Raw genomic sequence first — 18,437 nt, forward strand, 5'->3', positions numbered from 1 at the left:
CATTTTTAAAGGAACAGTTCAGTGTGAAAATAAAAACTGGGTAAATAGACAGGCTGTGCAAAATAAAAACTGTTTCTAATATAGTTAGTTAGCCAAAAATGTAATGTATAAAGGCTGGAGTGACTGGATGTCTAACCTAATAGCCAGAACTCTACTTCCTGCTTTTCAGCTCTCTAAGGGCTCTTACACATGAGCGTTCCGACCTGCGCTCCCCTGCGTTCCGTTTTTTGGCGTTCAGCTGCAGGGGAGCGCAGGAATAGACGCAAGTCATTATTTGAAATGGGGCTGTACTCACTCAGGCGCGTGTAGGCGCCGAACGCAGGTTCAGACGCAACATGCTGCATTTTTCCTGCGTTCGGCGCCTACACGTGCCTGAGTGAGTACAGCCCCATTTCAAATAATGACTTGCGTCTATTCCTGCGCTCCCCTGCGGCTGAACGCCAAAAAACGGAACGCAGGGGAGCGCAGGTCGGAACGCTCATTTGTAAGAGCCCTTACTCTGAGTTAGTCAGCGACTTGAACGGGGACCACATGGGACATATCTGTTCAGTTTGTAATTGATCCTCAGCAGTCAGCTCAGATTCAAAAACAACAGATATGAGACACGTGCCCCCCTCAAGTCTCTGATGATATAAATGGTAACAGCATATGGCATGCTGTAGGCCAGTGACCTGGTGGTAGGACTCCATGAATATGGAATCCTGTAGGCCAATGGCCTGTTAGTATGACTCCATGGATATGGCATGCTGTTGGCCAATAGCCTTGCGGAAGGGCTCTAGGGAAATGGTGTGCTGTAGGCCAGAGGTCTTGTGGGAGTACTCCATGGATATGGCATTCTGCATTCCAATCGTTTGGTGGTAGGACTCCATGGATATGGCATGCTGTTTAGACCAATGGCTTGGTGGAAGGGTTCCAGGGAAATTGTATGTTGTAGGCCATTGACCAGGTTGGAGGACTATATAAATATGGCATGCTGTAGGTCAATGGTCTGGTAGGAGGGCATTAGAGAAATTGTGTTCTGTAGAACAAAGGCCAGGTGGGAATACTCTTACTTGAATATGGCATTCTGTAGGCCAGTGGTCTGGTGGTAGGACTCCAGGGATATGGCATGCACTAAACCACAACATCAGTAAGAAGAAAGCTCTGGTCTAATTTCTGAATCAACCCAGCAGAAGCTTCCCCTGTTCTGCGGGAAATGTCACTTATCCCTTTCACCAGAGTAATTGCGTATAGTGTATTGTGACACGTCCAATGAAAATGACGCGTGTCTCTGCTGGATTAATCAGTGTGTGCTTTGATCCAAAACATATGCTCCCTGTGGACATATGGAGTCAACATATTCAACATTTGTGGCCTGTTCATTTCACTGAGCCCAGTGTTGTATCACAAAGAGAATGTTTCTATCCAGCAGGACAGAAGTAATAGACTAGACTAATAGAATCACATGCAGGAGACACTCGATACCCGGCCTGTACATTTCATTTAGTGACTCAGGAAGATCAATTAGCAGTTTGATAGCCAGAACAAAATATGTCAAGAAAAATACATCTCTGCTCATTGCCTTATCTTACATCAGATTTGGGGATAAAAGTTTCAGGGGGAGTAGGAGTAGGCTGGAGAGCTGCATGAAGAAATCTCCCCTGATTGTCCATACCTTGCATTTCATTTAAATTCTGCACTAAAGGTTCTGACTCCTGAAATAATATCTGATCAGAGACAAAAATAGGTGTAAACAGCAACAGAGGTACTTGCCTAATCGGAGCTTGAGCAGAAATGTATGGGGAGGGAGAAGCAGCACAGAGCCCATTTAGGAACAGTGATGGTGAGATGGACAATGGAGCGAATGGGGGTGCCGGGTAAAATAAAATTGCCTAGGGGGCCAATACTTCTTGGCTGGCTGTAGCTGATTAACTAACTTGGAGAAGAACTGACCTGCTACAATGATTCAAGAGTCAGAATCAAAGAACAGAAAGGTATAAACAAATACTGCTATAAATTACACAGAACTGGAAATGTACATTGAACGTATATTGGGAAGTTGCTTAGAATGACATTTTCCTGTAGTCAGAGAGGGGAATGGAATTAATCGTTCTTTCAATACAGATAACCCCTTCTAATCATTTGGAAATCAATGTGCTCCCAGGGAGGATTGGGGCCCGTTGGGGGGTGCCGCGGTGCTTGTCACCGTCACGCTGCTGAACTAGGAACATCAGGTAGAGACGCTGCTCACCGCTGGGACCGAATTCAGAGCTTTCCGGAGAGGAATATGAATATTAATAAGCGGCTGGGTTGGAGCTCCACACTGACTCTGACAGTTTAAAGGGAACACTTAGTTAATTAGAGAATGACATGTCAACCCAGGTCCCACTGCACCGTCCCACCTTCTGTCTCCGAATGCCGTCTCTTCCTCACTATGACATGTCGGATTACCTCATTACATTCACTTTTACTTGTTAACTGTTCTAAAGGTGCATGTCTTAACCAGTAATTAGAATCCATCTCTGGCTTGTCCCGACTTCAATAGGCATAAAAAAATTATATATCCATTCTGTATTTCAAAGGGAATGTCAATGCCTATTAAATACCTGCTCGTTAGCTGACTGCGCTGGGAGGCGGGGGATAAAGTTTTTGCAATATAACACTGGCGGTACAACATGGATGTGCTTAAATATACATAATTTCTTAAAGGGATGTGCTTTGTACCTGTCAGCGCCTCCTCTAATCCCATACTTACTTTTCTCACCTCTTCTTTGATACACAGTCTAAAGGTGGCCACACACGGGCAGATAAAGCTGCCGATATCGGTCCTTTAAACCAATTGAGCAATTTATCTGCCCGTGTATGGGGGCTTCCAATGGGTCTTCCCAATCGATATCTGGCGACGACATCGATCGGGAAGGTTTAATTTTTCCCGTGACCGACCCGTCGGAGCCCATTGCTCCGCGTTGTAATCTGATCGTTCGGTCCTAGGGCCGAATGTTCAGATTAGCCTGATAAAGGCCATATTGGGGAAAGATCCGCTCGTTTGCCAATGTCGCCAAACGAGCGGATCTCTTTGTGTATTGCCAGCTTTAGGGTCAAGGTACACAGGCAGATTCTGGAGATCAGTCGCCGGTGACAAATCTCCTCTTCTTCGGGCCGACTAATCTCCCCGAACTGCCTTCCTCTGCCTTCCGCCAGCTATAATGAAAATTGCCGGCAGGAAGGCACTCGGGAGAGATTAGTTTTCCGAAGTTGCCCGGTTTCCTCGCTCCGAAGAAAAGGAGATTTGTCAACAGGCGACTAATCTCCCCGAATATGCCTGTGTGCCTTGACCCTTAATGATCAGCATTTTCCCATTATTTTCTATACACTGGGATGGTGTAAAGAACAACAAAAAAATTTTTATTTCCCTTTTTAATCCATCTCATGGGAACATCACATTTTGCAAATGATGGACAGAAATTCCAGAATTATACAGGATTCAGTTCCTCCTCCCCAGCAAAAAGACTGGATTGGGGGGCATAATTCCCACAGGGATTAATAGAAAAGAAGGCTAATGATCAGACTGGAAACGAAGGGGGGGGAACTAAATGAGCCAAATGATTCCTATCGGCTGTCAGTTTCATAATGAGACTCATGAATCGGTGTCGTTGGCTTAGTAAATCATGTTTGTTTGCCATGTTTTGTTGTTGTGTAACGCAAACAGACTGGGAATAATAGGTTTTGATATATTTGTCCAAAATGATGTCGCTGCCTGTGCAGAATGTTGGTTCAGGGGGCTGTAGGGAGGAATATTGGGGTTGCTAGGCAGATTAGGGGCAAGATGGCAACACAGTGGCACTACCAGTGAGGTAGTGAGTTTCCATGAAGTTTATTGCCCACTGAAAGCTGATAATGGTTATTGGACAGAAGGCATTCTGACAGTATGCGGGAGACTGTTATGTCAAATCTACTAAATTGGGAAGGGCCTTGAGGAAAACATGCAATGGAAGATATCCAGGTCGACGGTTTTATCTGTGGCCACTGGCAATTTCTGGCATACTGGTCATTAAAAAACTGGAGTTCATTTACCAATTAATTTGGACCTAGGTATTAAAAACGCAAACACATTTCAGCCCCCTAAAGTATGCATATTTTATCATAAACCTCATTGTAAAAATGTTGCAAGGTCCAAAGTGTAAAAAGTCCCGGCACAAAATGCCATGTTGTTTTGCTCAATATGGAGCACATAAAGTTGACCCTTCTGTGCATATGGTGCCTGCCAGCTGTGCATAAGAGGGGTGGGACATGGGTGCCCCTTGGTTTGCTCCCTTCAATGCATGTCATTCATAAGGCACAAATATATCGCCATTAATGTGCCAGAAAAGGTGCAATTGGCGGACTCACACAAAGCTGCACCATGCACCATGGTTGGGCACAATCACTATATGGAATATAACATGTGGACTGATGTCACGGAAGGGGGCGCCAGATGGACACGTTGTTCAATCTTTGTAACTCAAGATTACAGAAATGGATATTACGGTGTTGCCTTGCACCCAAGGGTGTCACCCACTTTAACTTCTTGACTTATATCAATAGCTGGTTCCATTGGCACAAAAGTAGGGGAGAATGTATAGGGTTCTGTCTTTGTTGATCTTGGAGTCACAACATTCTCCCCTCTCCATCACCTTGTTTTATTCTCCCCCTTTCCTTTCTGTCTTTTCCCCCCTTGAATCAATATAGTCTTTTATCTGTTTTTCCTCCTTCCCCATTACATTTGGTGCTCGCCGCTCACACACACTGTAATTCCTTCCCCATCCCTCATACACCATAAAAGATTCTATGTGATGTATCAGCTGGAACGCCGCCTCTCCTTCCTAATCGTAAGCCTTCAAATGGGCTTTTCTGCAGTCCATAATTGAATTAGTGGTGCATTAAGCCAAACAATAGCTGTGGGTTTTAACTGTCCAGCAAACATCCATTTTTAGCCAGTAAATGACTCATTTAACACTATCTTGTGGCTCCCAGTGATCACTTACATGGATTAAGGGGGTAACAGAGGGAGGTTGGAATAAGGAGAAGAGGAAAGAAATTAGATTGGACTCCACATTCTTGGCTTAGATTGTGCCCCGAGAGGCAGGTTAAAAGTTCACTCATACTCAGCCGAGACCTCCATTCAATTCATCAACGTTTTCTGGGTCCATTCAGTGCTCTCATTAGAGGGAATTAATGCTGAATGGTCAGTGGTCATACAGCTTAACCTCTGCCACTGGCCAAACAAATGGGCAGTCAAGTTTAGCCACCTGCACTGGACCACCCCTATGTGTAGCGCCTTCATGATGAGCCTCCACTGGAGGCTCCAGTACCACAGAGGGGCTGTCAGCACCCCCAAACTGTGCCATCAGTTTAGAGAAGGGGCAGCACACGAGAATGCAAGAAGGTCTGCTTAAATGTGAGATGTGTAGCCTAATGCTTAATTACGACAGGTTGCTGGGAGTTTTCTATAGGAATAGTAGCAGGGGAGAGAGACCTTGCAGGTTTAGATCTCCTGACCCAAACCTTAATTTTACTGACAGACATCCACAACCTGAACCTGAACCACAACCTGAACCATATCAAGTTTTGCCCCATCCAGAGCCACTACCTGTTGTGTTACCCAGAAGTAACTTCAATATAACCCAGATATGACGTCACTATAACCCAGAATTGATGTCACTGAAACACAGATCTTTTTCACCTCTAAATTATAGAAATAGAAAGGTGAGTAATAAAAAGTAGCAATACCTATAAATGTGTAGCCTGTGTTTTTAGAAGGGGTTAGCGACCCCGCATTTGAAAGCTGGTAAGAGTCAGAAGATGGCAAATAATTAAAAAAAACAGAGAAAAAATGAAACATTGCTTAGAATTACCCATTCTATAATATACTAAATGTTAACTTAAAGGTGAACCACCCCTTTAACTTACAAGTGACATCACTATAACCCTAAAGAGACATCACGCCAGGGGTGGGTGGCTAAATTCTGGTGTTCTTTTCAGTGACCTGAGCCCCACATGTTTCCCTAGACTCCCCAGCACAGTTTTTTGGCTTTGCAGCCAGAAACCTGTTATCCAGAAGTGACAACCCTATAACTTAAAAGTGATGTCACAATAATTCAGAAGTCACATCACTCCAATTGAAGTAGGTGGCCAATTCTGGCTCTCCATGTGTGTTGCCCCTACATTTCCCACATAGTACGTGTTGGGGGGGGGAGGCAAAATTATTATTTGTCCTTTTTCTTTTAGCACTTTGTCAGGTTTATGGCATGCAATAAAGTAGTAAATGAGGCATTTAGGTCTTGCTTATGTTAATGAGACAGCGGGTGGGAAATGGGGGAGTGCATGTCATTATAATAATATAAGCAGGCATGTAACAATTCCCAGTGGCACAATAGGTGCATTAAAAGAATGTTGGCCCCTTTAAGTCTTTATGAAACCAATGGGCTCGTGAACTGGTTATTAAAAGTCAAAAAAGTTGATGATCTGATCTAGGAAATGTACTTACAGACGGGCTGCCTTCACTTGTACCTACATGAACATTATACCAGCCAGTCCTTAAATATAAAGTTTGTACTGTCTTAATTGCCGAATACCTCCCTGGGTCATTGCTAGGTCTGTGGATGGGAATTCAGAGCAACCAGTATTGCTGCTCCCACTCACATAAATAATGAATATAAAGGCAATAAATAAGGCAACCTGGGTATGGTAACCCATGCCACTAGGTTCAATGCTTTAATGAACAAATATAAGGTATATTTGCCCTTTAGACTGTGGGGATGCAGGCATAGCAGGACTGAAGGGGTTTCCACCAGGTCTTGATCAATATCTACATGATGCCCATTTGGATTCTGATCATTGAGGTTCTGAGTTTCACCTCATACAGGGGCAGTAGGGTGCCTAACAAGTAAAAAGTGGTCAAAGTGATCATCTACTCATTGAGTAGGAAACATTTATATATATATAACATATCCCTGTGATCTGACCCTCTTAAGTAGTGATGGGACTTTGTAAGGCTATTATCACTATTCTTTGTTCATTGAGTTGTATATCAGCCAATAACTCAGATTTGGAGCCAAGCAAGGATGTCCCTAGAGCTGGGTCCTTTTATGTAGAACTGGGCTTGTAAATAAATGAGTATTTGGATCAGTGTGGACCCGGCCGGCCTTGGTTAGGATCCAAGACATGACAGCATGTGAATCTGCTTCTGTTCTCCCAGCACATCAAAGGATGGGGAGCTGTAGGTCTCCTGCTCTCTGCAGCAACTCATTAACCATCCGCTGTGATCTCATTAACAACATATGACGTTGCTTCGTCTGCCAAAACCCGCCGAGGAGGCTGCTGGCGCTCACCGGAGGGACTTGCAAATTTATTTTACTCTCACTTTCATTTGAACCATTTTCTTCTTTTTTGATGAAAAATATTCTCTGATTTTGAAGTTAAACTTACTTATGGGCAATGCGTTGTAAGTGGTGGAAGCATACCTAGAACACCTAGTAGTAAAGAGCTGTTCTCTAAAGCCTGCGAGTTGGTGGGGTGGCCCTCAGGTAAAATGAAAATTTGTATTGGTTGTTGAGGGCCCCTTTGCCTTTGAGGGTCCCATGGTACAGGCTATGTGAGTGAAAGCAGTAGGACAGCTCCCTCTCTCATGTATAGCCACATCTTTCATCTATATACATACATATATATATATATATATATATATATATATATATATATATATATATATATATATACACACACACACAGGCATGGGACCTGTTATCCAGAATGTTCAGGACTTGGGGCTTTCCGGATAACGGATCTTTCCTTAATTTGGCTCCTCAGGGGTCCCCAACCTTTTTTACCCGTGAGCCACATTCAAATGTAAAAAGAGTTGGGGAGCAACACAAGCATGGAAAAGTGTGCAGTAAAGAACATTTAGCAGGAAGTTCTGCATTGATTGCTTTCTCTCAGCCTCCTAAAAAGTTGATTAAGCATGAAAAAGTCCCTTGGGGTGCCAAATAAGGGTTGTGATTGGCTATTTGGTAGCCCCTATGTCGACTGGCAGCCTACAGGAGGCTCTGCTTGACAGTATACTATGTTTTTATGCAACTAAAACTTGCTTCCAAGCCTTGAATTCAAAAATGAGCACCTCGTTTGAGGACACTGAGAGCAACATCGAAGGGGTTGAAGAGCAACATGTTACTCACAAGCTACTGGTTGGGGATCACTGCTTTAGGTCTACTAGAAAATCATGCAAATATTAAATAAACCAATAGGCTGGTTTTGCCTCCAGTAAGGATTAATTATATCTTAGTCGGGATCAAGTACAAGCTACTGTTTTATTATTACAAAGGAAATAATTTAAAAAAAATTTGGATTATTTGGATGACATGGTGTCTATGGGAGATAGCCTTTCCCGTAATTTGGAGCTTTCTGGATAACACAACCTATACCTATATATATCTATATATATATATATTTTTTTTTTTTTGCCTAGCTACATTACCGTCTATAGGAGACCGTAAATAAAAGAGCACATTTTCTCCTTTTAAAAGAACCACCGACCAGAAACTACAAGGAGAGATACTTGGGGCGAGCAGAGTCTATGTGCTTAGCTGGCATTTTACAAGCAGTAGTATTACAAAGTGGGGCTCATTTATCAACACTGGGCAAATTTGCACATGGGCAGTAACCCATCAGATTGGTGCATTGATTGTTCTACTTGCAGTAGGTTTCAAAAAGCTAATCACGGGTTGGTTACTATAGGTAACTGCCCATGGGCAAATTTGCCCAGTGTTAGTAAATGAGCCGCAGCGATTTATCCATCACCAGAGACAAAGAACCTGGACTCCCGTTTCTCTGTTAAAGGTCCAGGTCTGGTTAATAAAAGGCTGTCGGGAGATTTAGCTCAACAGCTGGAGGGCTGCTCTTACAGATATTACACAATAAATGTATTTTGAACATGTTTGGCCTCCCTGGTGCTGGGGCACTAGAGCCCTTAATCTAGAGTTGCTATAGGCTGAATGAGAATGCTGGGAAATTTAGTTTGTAGGAGCCAGAGTTTGTGCCCTTAAAGGGATACTGTCATGGGAAAAAAAATTTTTTCCAAAATGAATCAGTTAATAGTGCTGCTCCAGCAGAATTCTGCACTGAAATCCATTTCTCAAAAGAGCAAACAGATTTTTTTATATTCAATTTTGAAATCTGACATGGGGCTAGACATATTGACAATTTCCCAGCTGCCCCAAGTCATGTGACTTGTGCTCTGATAAACTTCAATCACTCTTTACTGCTGTACTGCAAGTTGGAGTGATATCAGCCCCTCCCTTTTTTCCCCCAGCAGCCAAACAAAAGAACAATGGGAAGGTAACCAGATAGCAGCTCCCTAACACAAGATAACAGCTGCCTGGTAGATCTAAGAACAGCACTCAATAGTAAAAACCCATGTCCCACTGAGACACATTCAGTTACATTGAGAAGGAAAAACAGCAGCCTGCCAAAAAGCATTTCTCTCCTAAAGTGCAGGCACAAGTCACATGACCAGGGGCAGCTGGGAAATTGACAAAATGTCTAGCCCCATGTATGATTTCAAAATTGAATATAAAAAAATCTGTTTGCTGTTTTGAGAAATGGATTGCAGTGCAGAATTCTGCTGGAGCAGCACTATTAACCAATTCATTTTGAAAAAAAATTTTTTTCCCATTACAGTATCCCTTTAATTGCATCCCTGCCTTAATTAACATAGGGCTAAAAACCCCCATACACGAGCAGATATAAACTGCCAACAAGTTAAGTTGGTAGCTTATTGGGCATTGTATGGGAACCTCTGACGGGCTTCCCCAATCGATATCTGGACAAACGCCGGCCACATGTTGATTGGGCAGGGTTAAAAATCCCGTTGGATGGAGGACCGCATTGATTTGTTGATGGGGTCCTTGATCCGACCGTTTGTAATTGTATGCTCAACATCAGCTGGAAATGCCCGATATCGCCCACCTCAAGGTTGGATTTTTGAAGACCTGCATGGAAATAGGGGTTAATATGTCCAATTATTCCATTTGAATGGAAACAACATTATCAGCTGAATTACTGTGCCCAAGCTGTTCCTGCTAGTAATGCCCAGGTTTGTAATGGCAACTTATAGAAGGCAGGAGGAGAGCTATTGGCTGGCGTGTGAGTGTCGGCAGTGAGTGGTCAATGAGAAGTGATGAATATGCAGGAGGAGCTGTATTTAGTGTGATCTCTCTGTGAGTCTCTGTGTGAGTCTCTCTGTGAGTCTCTCTGTGAGTCAGGCAGCAGAGGGAGGGCGGTGAGCACAGATAGAAGAGGATCTCTGTCCGTCTGTCACCAACTGAGCGAGACCAATGTGACTGCTGAGCAGCTCCCCAGACTCTCCTGCTCTGCGCTGGGAATGTGTGAGGTCTGAGCCTCCGGCACAACTCTGGGAAGACATCTGTCAAACATGGGATGCAGCCTATGCAGCCTGCGCAGACCAGAGGAAGAATACAGATTATTGTATGAAGTTTGCCAGGTAATGCCGGATACTGACAACTGGGTAGAGGAATGAACGTGGTGTGTTTCCTTATCCAAAAGTACCTTGATTGGCAGAATATCTTGGGATGTAGCAATCTGCCAGACCCTCTGGGATGAAGGGCTTAAAGCACCATGTGTGGGTAGGGAAAGTTTGCATTTCAAGAGAGATATTGTTGGACTTGAATTGGAATTGAGAGATGGGTTATTCCTGACTGGAACCATGCTAGGGATGCCCCTGTATTGCCCTGCACACTGGCACTATACTACTGATGCCCCTGTATTGCCCTGAATGCTGTCACTATACTACTGATGCCCCTGTATTGCCCTGCACACTGGCACTATACTACTGATGCCCCTGTATTGCCCTGAATGCTGTCACTATACTACTGATGCCCCTGTATTGCCCTGAATGCTGTCACTATACTACTGATGCCCCTGTATTGCCCTGAATGCTGTCACTATACTACTGATGCCCCTGTATTGCCCTGAATGCTGTCACTATACTACTGATGCCCCTGTATTGCCCTGAATGCTGTCACTATACTACTGATGCCCCTGTATTGCCCTGCATGCTGGCACTATACTAATGATGCCCCTGTATTGCCCTGCATGCTGACACTATACTACTGATGCCCCTGTATTGCCCTGCATGCTGGCACTCTATGTCTGATGCCCCTGTATTGCCCTGCATGCTGACACTCTACTACTGATGCCTCTGTATTGCCCTGCATTCTGGCACTCTACTACTGATGCCCCTGTATTGCCCTGAATGCTGGCACTCTACTACTAATGCCCCTGTATTGCCCTGCATGCTGGCACTATACTACTGATGCCCCTGTATTGCCCTGAATGCTGGCACTATACTACTGATGCCCCTGTATTGCCCTGAATGCTGGCACTCTACTACTGATGCCCCTGTATTGCCCTGAATGCTGGCACTCTACTACTGATGCCCCTGTATTGCCCTGCATGCTGACACTATACTACTGATGCCCCTGTATTACTCTACTGTGCTACTGAGGAAGCTGAATGGCTTAGTATATGGGCATTGTGCTTGTAGTATATGGTACCATAGACTGGCACTGTGTTTGTGATGCTCCTGTTTTTTACTACAAGCTGCTGCCATGCTAGTGGGGTACCTACTGTGACACGCCATGCTGGTACTATACTCTCACTGTTTGTGGTACCTAATGCTGGTACTAAGTTACCAGAGTGATTTTGTTCCACCTGTTTAAAGGTGTATGTTGCTCCTGGATGAGACTGTTTATCTTTATAATAGGGATCTTGTGTTGCACCTATATGGTCCTTGCTTATCTCTATACGGTGCTACCTGCTGTTATATCCTCTGTACCTGCTGCTCAGAGACGTCCTATGAAAGGAAGGGGTTCAATGAGTTATGCTAAATTGACTGGGTGAGCATCAGGGCTCAGAAACACTTTCTGCTAAATGTCCTGTTTAAATGTGAGTCTTTATTGTAATAGAAGCAATTCAGATTCTCAGGCTCACCCGTATATAAGTTAGGAAGGGAAAATAAGCAAATATATTGAATTGACATTGAACTACAAATCCCAGAATCCTCAGTCAGCCAATTACAGGTTTGACGGCTATAGATTTGACATCCGTGTGAACACCTGTACAGCTTCTGCTTTTAAATCTCGGAGCCTGCTAATATATTTAATAGGGGCAGAGCCGGCTACCATCATTTATTATACCCGGGAATCCACTTTAACAAATGAGTAAATTAGCTTGTCCTCAGCTCTTGGAGCAAATAAACGCCGACCATTCAGTGGGATTAATGGGTTTATTGAGGCTTAACTAGAGAAATGGGTTAAACCAGTCTTGTCGATGCTTATTGGGACAATGGGATGAGCAAATTGTGTTCAGGGAAGTATAAAGAGGGCAGGGAATTTGTAGTGAAGTTGGCCAAACCTTTTACACACACACACACACACACATACATATAAATATATATAAATATATATATATATATATATATACAGTATATATATGGATTCTGTAATAACTAGTGTAAAGGCTTCTCCCCCTTCTAACAACCCAAAGCAGCCAATTACTAGATCACATGTACTTTTCTACTTTCTGGAAGAAAATTTTTAAAGTGGTGGTTCACCTTGACGTTAACTTTTAGAATATTATAGAATGGTCAATTCTAAGAAATCTTTCAATTGGTCTTTGTTATTTAATTTTTATAGTTTTTTAATTATTTGCCTTTTTCTTTTGACTCTTTCCAGCTTTCAAATGGGGGTCCCTGACCCCATCTAAAGAACAAATACTCTGTAAGGCTACAAATGTATCGTTATTGCTACTTTTTATTACTCATCTTTCTATTCAGGCCTCTCCTATTCATATTCCAGTCTCTTATTCAATGCATGGTTGCTTTGGTAATTTCGACCATAGCAACCAAGTTGCTGAAAATGCAAACTGGAGAGCTGCTGAATAAAAAGCCAAATAACTCAAAAAAATGAAAGCCAACTGCAACTTGTCTCAGAATATAACCCTCTACATGATACTTAGGGGTTATTTACTAAACTCTGAATGCTAAAATCCAGAAAAATTTGTTTGTTTGTTTTTTTATAAAATCTGACTTTTAAAAAAACACAAATTTAGCAGAATTTATTAAACCCCCGAGGATGTAAAAGCCCGAATTAGAAAATCCAGCATCTCAGAACTGTCGAGGTTGCATATAAATCAATGGAAGAAGTCCCAATGATTTTTTGATGTGCGCTGGGTTTTGTGCAATACTCCGAAGTTTCCGGGTGTAAAAATCCCAAAAAATTGCAAAAATCTGATTTTTTTCTAATTTTCGGGAAAATGTAACTATAAATGAGCGTAAAAACCCCGAGCTGATTTGATCGGAGTTTGTAGCAGGAAATGTTGAGATAAAATCGGACTTTGATAAATAACCCCCAAAAGTTAATTTTAAGGTGTACAACCCCTTTAATTAGTTGAAATGAGTATAGCAACACCCCTTCTGTTCCAATCGTTTGGGAAGCGTTAGACTGAAATAGAAAGACACTATACTATGTATGGACCCGATGGGGCAGATTTACTAAGGGTCAAATTTCGAAGTTAAAAAAACTTCGAAATTCGACCCTCGAATTAAAATCCTTCGAATATCGAATAGAAATCGTTAGATCGAACGATTAAATAGTTTTTTCGATTTTTAGCGATCGATCGAAGGATTTCTATTCGATCAAAAAATCTTAGAAAAGTGCTGTGGAAGGTCCCCATAGGCTAACATTGCACTTCGGTAGTTTTCATTTGGCAAAGTATGAAGTCGAAGTTTTTTTTAAAGAGACAGTACTTTGATTATTGAATGGTCGAATATTCGAACGATTTTTACTTCGAATCGGATTCGAAGTAAATTCGAAGTCATAGTATCCTATTAGATGGTCGAAGTATCCAAAAAATCACTTTGAAATTCGAACTTTTTAAACTTGGGAAATTCACTCGAGTTTAGTTAACCTGCCCCTTTGTGTTTGGCCCGTGGGCCGATTAGTCAAATACCTTTACGCACATTTCATTTAATCTGTTCTTCTGCTGCTGTACTCAATACAACCATTAGAGGGCTTAAAATAAAACGAATGGGTCACTGAGATAGCAAAACTTAATATTATTCCTGAAATGAATGTAGGTGTTAGGGGAATTTGACAACATCTCTTTTCCGTTTACTGCACCTGGTGCTCTTGCAGCAAAAGTATAGTATTGTTTAATGGCCAAACATTGCTTTAGATTGTAGCTCCGTTTAGCACCTTCTTGTTTTGTTGAACTAGATCTTCAAAGCAAGATAACAAATGCTACTTCTAATATCCCCTTTAAAATAAAATAATGTTAATAATGTCAGATATCCCACCTGCAGGACTATACCTTTCAGGAATTGGGCTGAGAGTTGTAGTTCTGTAGCAGTTGTAGTACAGCCTGTCTTTAGCACTTATTGCTTCCCTGATCTTTTTAAAGAAGATAATAATAATAATAAAAAACTATAACTATGTAGCTTTCCAATATTCATGAAAATTATGAATTGGTTCTAAGGTTACTTGTAGACATAAATGCTTTAACTGTCTAGTTTTTTTTTATACTCCCTGCACTGGTGGTTGTGGCTCCTGAAACAATATAGCAGAAGCCAGCGGATTAAAGGGGCTGTTCACCTTTAAATTAACTTTTAGCATCATGTAGTGTGCGACAATTTGCAATTGCTTTTCATTTTTTATTATTTGGGATTTTTGAGTTATTTAGCTTTTTGTTCAGCAGCTCTCCAGTTTGCAATTTTGGTTGCTAGAGTCTAAATTACACTAGCAACCATGCATTGATCTAAATAAGAGACTGGGATATGAATAGGAGGGACCTGAATAGAAAGGTGAGTAATAAAAAGTAGCAATAACAATACATTTGTAGCTTTATAGAGCATTTGTTTTTTAGATGGGGTCAGTGACCCCCATTTGAAAGCTGGAAAGAGTCAAAAGAAGAAGGCAAATAATTCCGAAACTATGCAAAATAAAAAATCGATTGAAAAGTTGCTTACAATTAGTCATTCTATAACATACTAAAAGTTAACCCTAAAGGTGAACCACCCCTTTAAATGAGACATACTCATTTAGATATAGAAGAATTGTGCATAAAAAGTAGTGTTTCAGGCTGATTTATTGAATATTCTTATAAAACCCTAATAATCACTTCCTGCTCCCTGAATTCCCAGGCTGTGCAGGGGAGCCGGCGACTCTCGGCTCACTGCACTGTAGGACAGGAACCAATCAGCAGCTAGCCGGACCTGATAGGGAACTGAATCCTGTCTGTAGTGATGGCGAATTTATTCGGCAGGTGCAAATTCGTATCGAATTTCCGAGTTTCGTCTCCTGCGAATAAATTTGCGAAATTTCGATGCCTGCGACAATTTACCGCACGCCCATTGACTTTAATGCAATTGGCGCGCTTCCAATTTTCGCCGGCATCAGAATTATCGCTGCCATTGATTTTGACGGCTGCAAAATTTTCAAATTTTTTGACTTTTTGCGAATTTCGTGGGAAATTCACAAATTTTTCGGCGAATCGAAGTGGGACAAATTTGCCCATCGCTTGTGTGACTGCAGGGCTGTGATTGGCTGTCCCCCTCCTACTGTGCTTCTGGCAGGGACTGTTAGGACACGCCCACCCCTCATTTGAAACACAGACAGGGACCAGAGAACATCTATAGGGAGCTCCAATAAAGGCTATTTTTAAAGCCAATATAAATTTTTAGCACCATGTAAAAGCAACATTATATATTACTTATAATTGCCTACAAAATTAGGCTTTTTTTCATTTATCCTCTAGGTCTCGTTTAAGGGACCTGTTATAAGAGTTAGTCAGAGACAGTCAGACGCTGCTTTCTATAGCCGATTCAAAACCATTGGAAATATTTAATGGGTTTATTTTGGAAAATTGCCTAGAATTTTAATTTCTTTCATTATGCAGAAATCAGTCACGGTGGCCCCTGGGTCGCTCAAGCCAATGTGAAGTCTCCTTACATTATAGAGTCCGTAGATGGGCTTTGCTGGGCCCCTGCGATCATCACTGCAGAACATTTCCCATATTATGTGCCCAGCCGATTGTATCGGGTCTTTGAAGCCAGAAGGCTAACAAGGGGCTCTGACCTCTGTGAATGGTGCCTTCCCTTAGCGAGGCTTCAGCTCCGTATTGTTCATGTGAATCCTTGTGTTAAGATCGGGCCGTGTCTGTCGTAATGGTGAGCCCTGGTTGTCGCCAAGTTTTCATGCAAGTCTGATTCCCGGGACGGTGGTGGAATCGCAGAGAGTGGAGTGCAGCCGGCAGAACAAACTCAGGAGGCGTCAGGACCCGTGTGAGCTTAACTCTTTATGTAACAGAGAAAAGAGTGAGTGTCTGGGGCAGAGTCTCCCTCGCACGCCATTGTGTATTGTGTCCTGGTCATTAGCAGCACCAGCCTCGTGCGAACTCGCCCCTTAAAGGGATACTGTCAAAACGCATCAGTTAATAGTGCTGCTCCAGCAGAATTCTGCACTGAAATCTGTTTCTCAAAAGAGCAAACAGATTTTTTTTTATATTTAATTTTAAAATCTGACATGGAGCTAGGTATATTGTCAGTTTCCCAGCTGCCCCCAGTCGTGTGACTTGTGCTCTGATAAACTTCAGTCACTCTTTACTGCTGTACTACAAATTGGAGTGATAGCACCCTCCTCCCCCCCCCCAGCAGCCTAACAGAACAATGGGAAGGTAACCAGATAACAGCTTCCTAACACAAGATAACAGCTTCCTGGTAGATCTAAGAACAGCACTTAATAGTAAATTCCAGGTCCCACTGAGACACATTCAGTTACATTGAGTAGGAGAAACAACAGCCTGCCAGAAAGCAGTTCCATCCTAAAGTGCTGGCTCTTGCTGGTTCAGGAATGAGATTTTATATTGTAGAGTGAATTATTTGCAGTGTGATTTAGCAATAAAAACTACACCATAAAAATCATGACATAATCCCTTTAATAACCCCCTGTTCTTCCTTGTTGGCTCAGCAGGACTTTATTTCATGTAGGTGATGCCGTTGAGCCTGAACTGAGGGGCTGCAGGGTGGGCAGCATGGATATAAAGTGTGGATAAAGTCTAATGTCACACTTGCATTTTCTCTGTTACAATTCTATCAGTGTGAACTGGGGGGGACAAATAAATGCACAGTTTTGGGCGTCAAAATCTGTCCCATATGTGCACTGTTCTGGTGGCCATACCTCTAACACTTTGGAAATAAAAGAGGGATGGAAAAATTACTGCGCCAATTTTTTACCACACCCATTTCTGTGAATACACCCCCTAATTACCATGTTCATTTTACAAAATTTGCCAAATTATGAAAGTATGAACACATTTCTGTGGTTTTATGTGTTATTACTGTTTTTCTAATGAAGGTGAATTGCCCTTTATGCTGCAAGCCACATTTTCCCCAAGAGACCTGCTTATCTTAAATAGTTACAATTGTTTCTTTGCTTATCTTAAATTGTAATAAATGCATCTAAGTGCACCTGCCATGTATTCTGGGCTCTCTGCTAAAAGCCAATTAAGTTTGTATCTTTTCTGGCTGTTCAGTGCAGGAGAACAAAGAGACAGACATTTCAGTAATAATACAGGACTGGGGGCTGAGCTGTCAAAATCGGGATTGTCCAGCGAAAAACGGCACAGTCGGGAGGTGGCCATAGATGTAACAATTACGATCTTTCATGGAAAAGATCTTTTCAGGAAAGATCGTTCGTTTCAATACACACGTGTAGAGCTGAATCGTCAGATATACATATAGAAACAATAGAATTCTACCTGTATCTGACGATTCAGCATTAACAATGGCCGATGTTCTGCTGCCTTCAAAGGCTCCCAATTTTCCGGACAAGCCGACTGATATCTTAGTCTTCTGCCGATATCGGTTGGCTCGTCTCCCAGCATACACGTACTATATATTGTACGAAAATTAGTTTTGTATGATATTATCGGTGCGTCTATGGCCCACCTTTAGTTGTGTGCATTTTATACTTTTTTGTGCCATTGGAGGAAACACAATGTGTGACATCCTTTGCCTATTGTTGCCCTATTATACCTGCTACCTACACTCTTCTGCTACTCTGTGGGGGTTCCCACTAGTTGAGATGATTTAGACCACCTACAGACAGATATGAAGTGTACATAAGTTTCTCCAAAATGACCGGCATGGCTTCAGCAGCGCCAAGAGGCAATTTAAGTAGGTATTAATGTAAAACATGGCCAAATTATTTGCATTTTTTATTTTGTTGATAAATCTGGGTTGCAAGTGAGGCCTGTAGTTCAGCAGCTAATCTGGGCAGGCCATAAATATAACACTCTCTTGGCAAGAGCAGTAGATGGGAACAAAATAAAGAGAATGTGCTTAAAGGAGA

At 42.3% G+C, this 18,437-nt stretch overlaps 1 protein-coding gene across 5 annotated transcripts in view; it reads left to right on the forward strand.

Moving 5' to 3' along the window:
* The window catches only part of LOC108714711 (E3 ubiquitin-protein ligase PDZRN3), a 174,576-nt gene that overhangs the window by 128,288 nt on the left and 27,851 nt on the right, over positions 1 to 18,437 (forward strand). The window contains exon 1 of one of the 5 annotated variants that reach the window (XM_018259168.2): positions 10,066 to 10,513. The exons of the other annotated variants lie outside the window; for them this stretch is intronic. Coding sequence (XP_018114657.1) covers positions 10,445 to 10,513 — 69 coding nt within the window. The 5' untranslated portion in view covers positions 10,066 to 10,444. Of the gene's footprint in view, positions 1 to 10,065; positions 10,514 to 18,437 lie in introns of those variants that run through there. 5 annotated transcript variants of the gene reach the window in all.

The sequence above is a fragment of the Xenopus laevis genome, chromosome 4L (assembly GCF_017654675.1).
Source record: "Xenopus laevis strain J_2021 chromosome 4L, Xenopus_laevis_v10.1, whole genome shotgun sequence".
Taxonomy (NCBI): Eukaryota; Metazoa; Chordata; class Amphibia; order Anura; family Pipidae; genus Xenopus; species Xenopus laevis.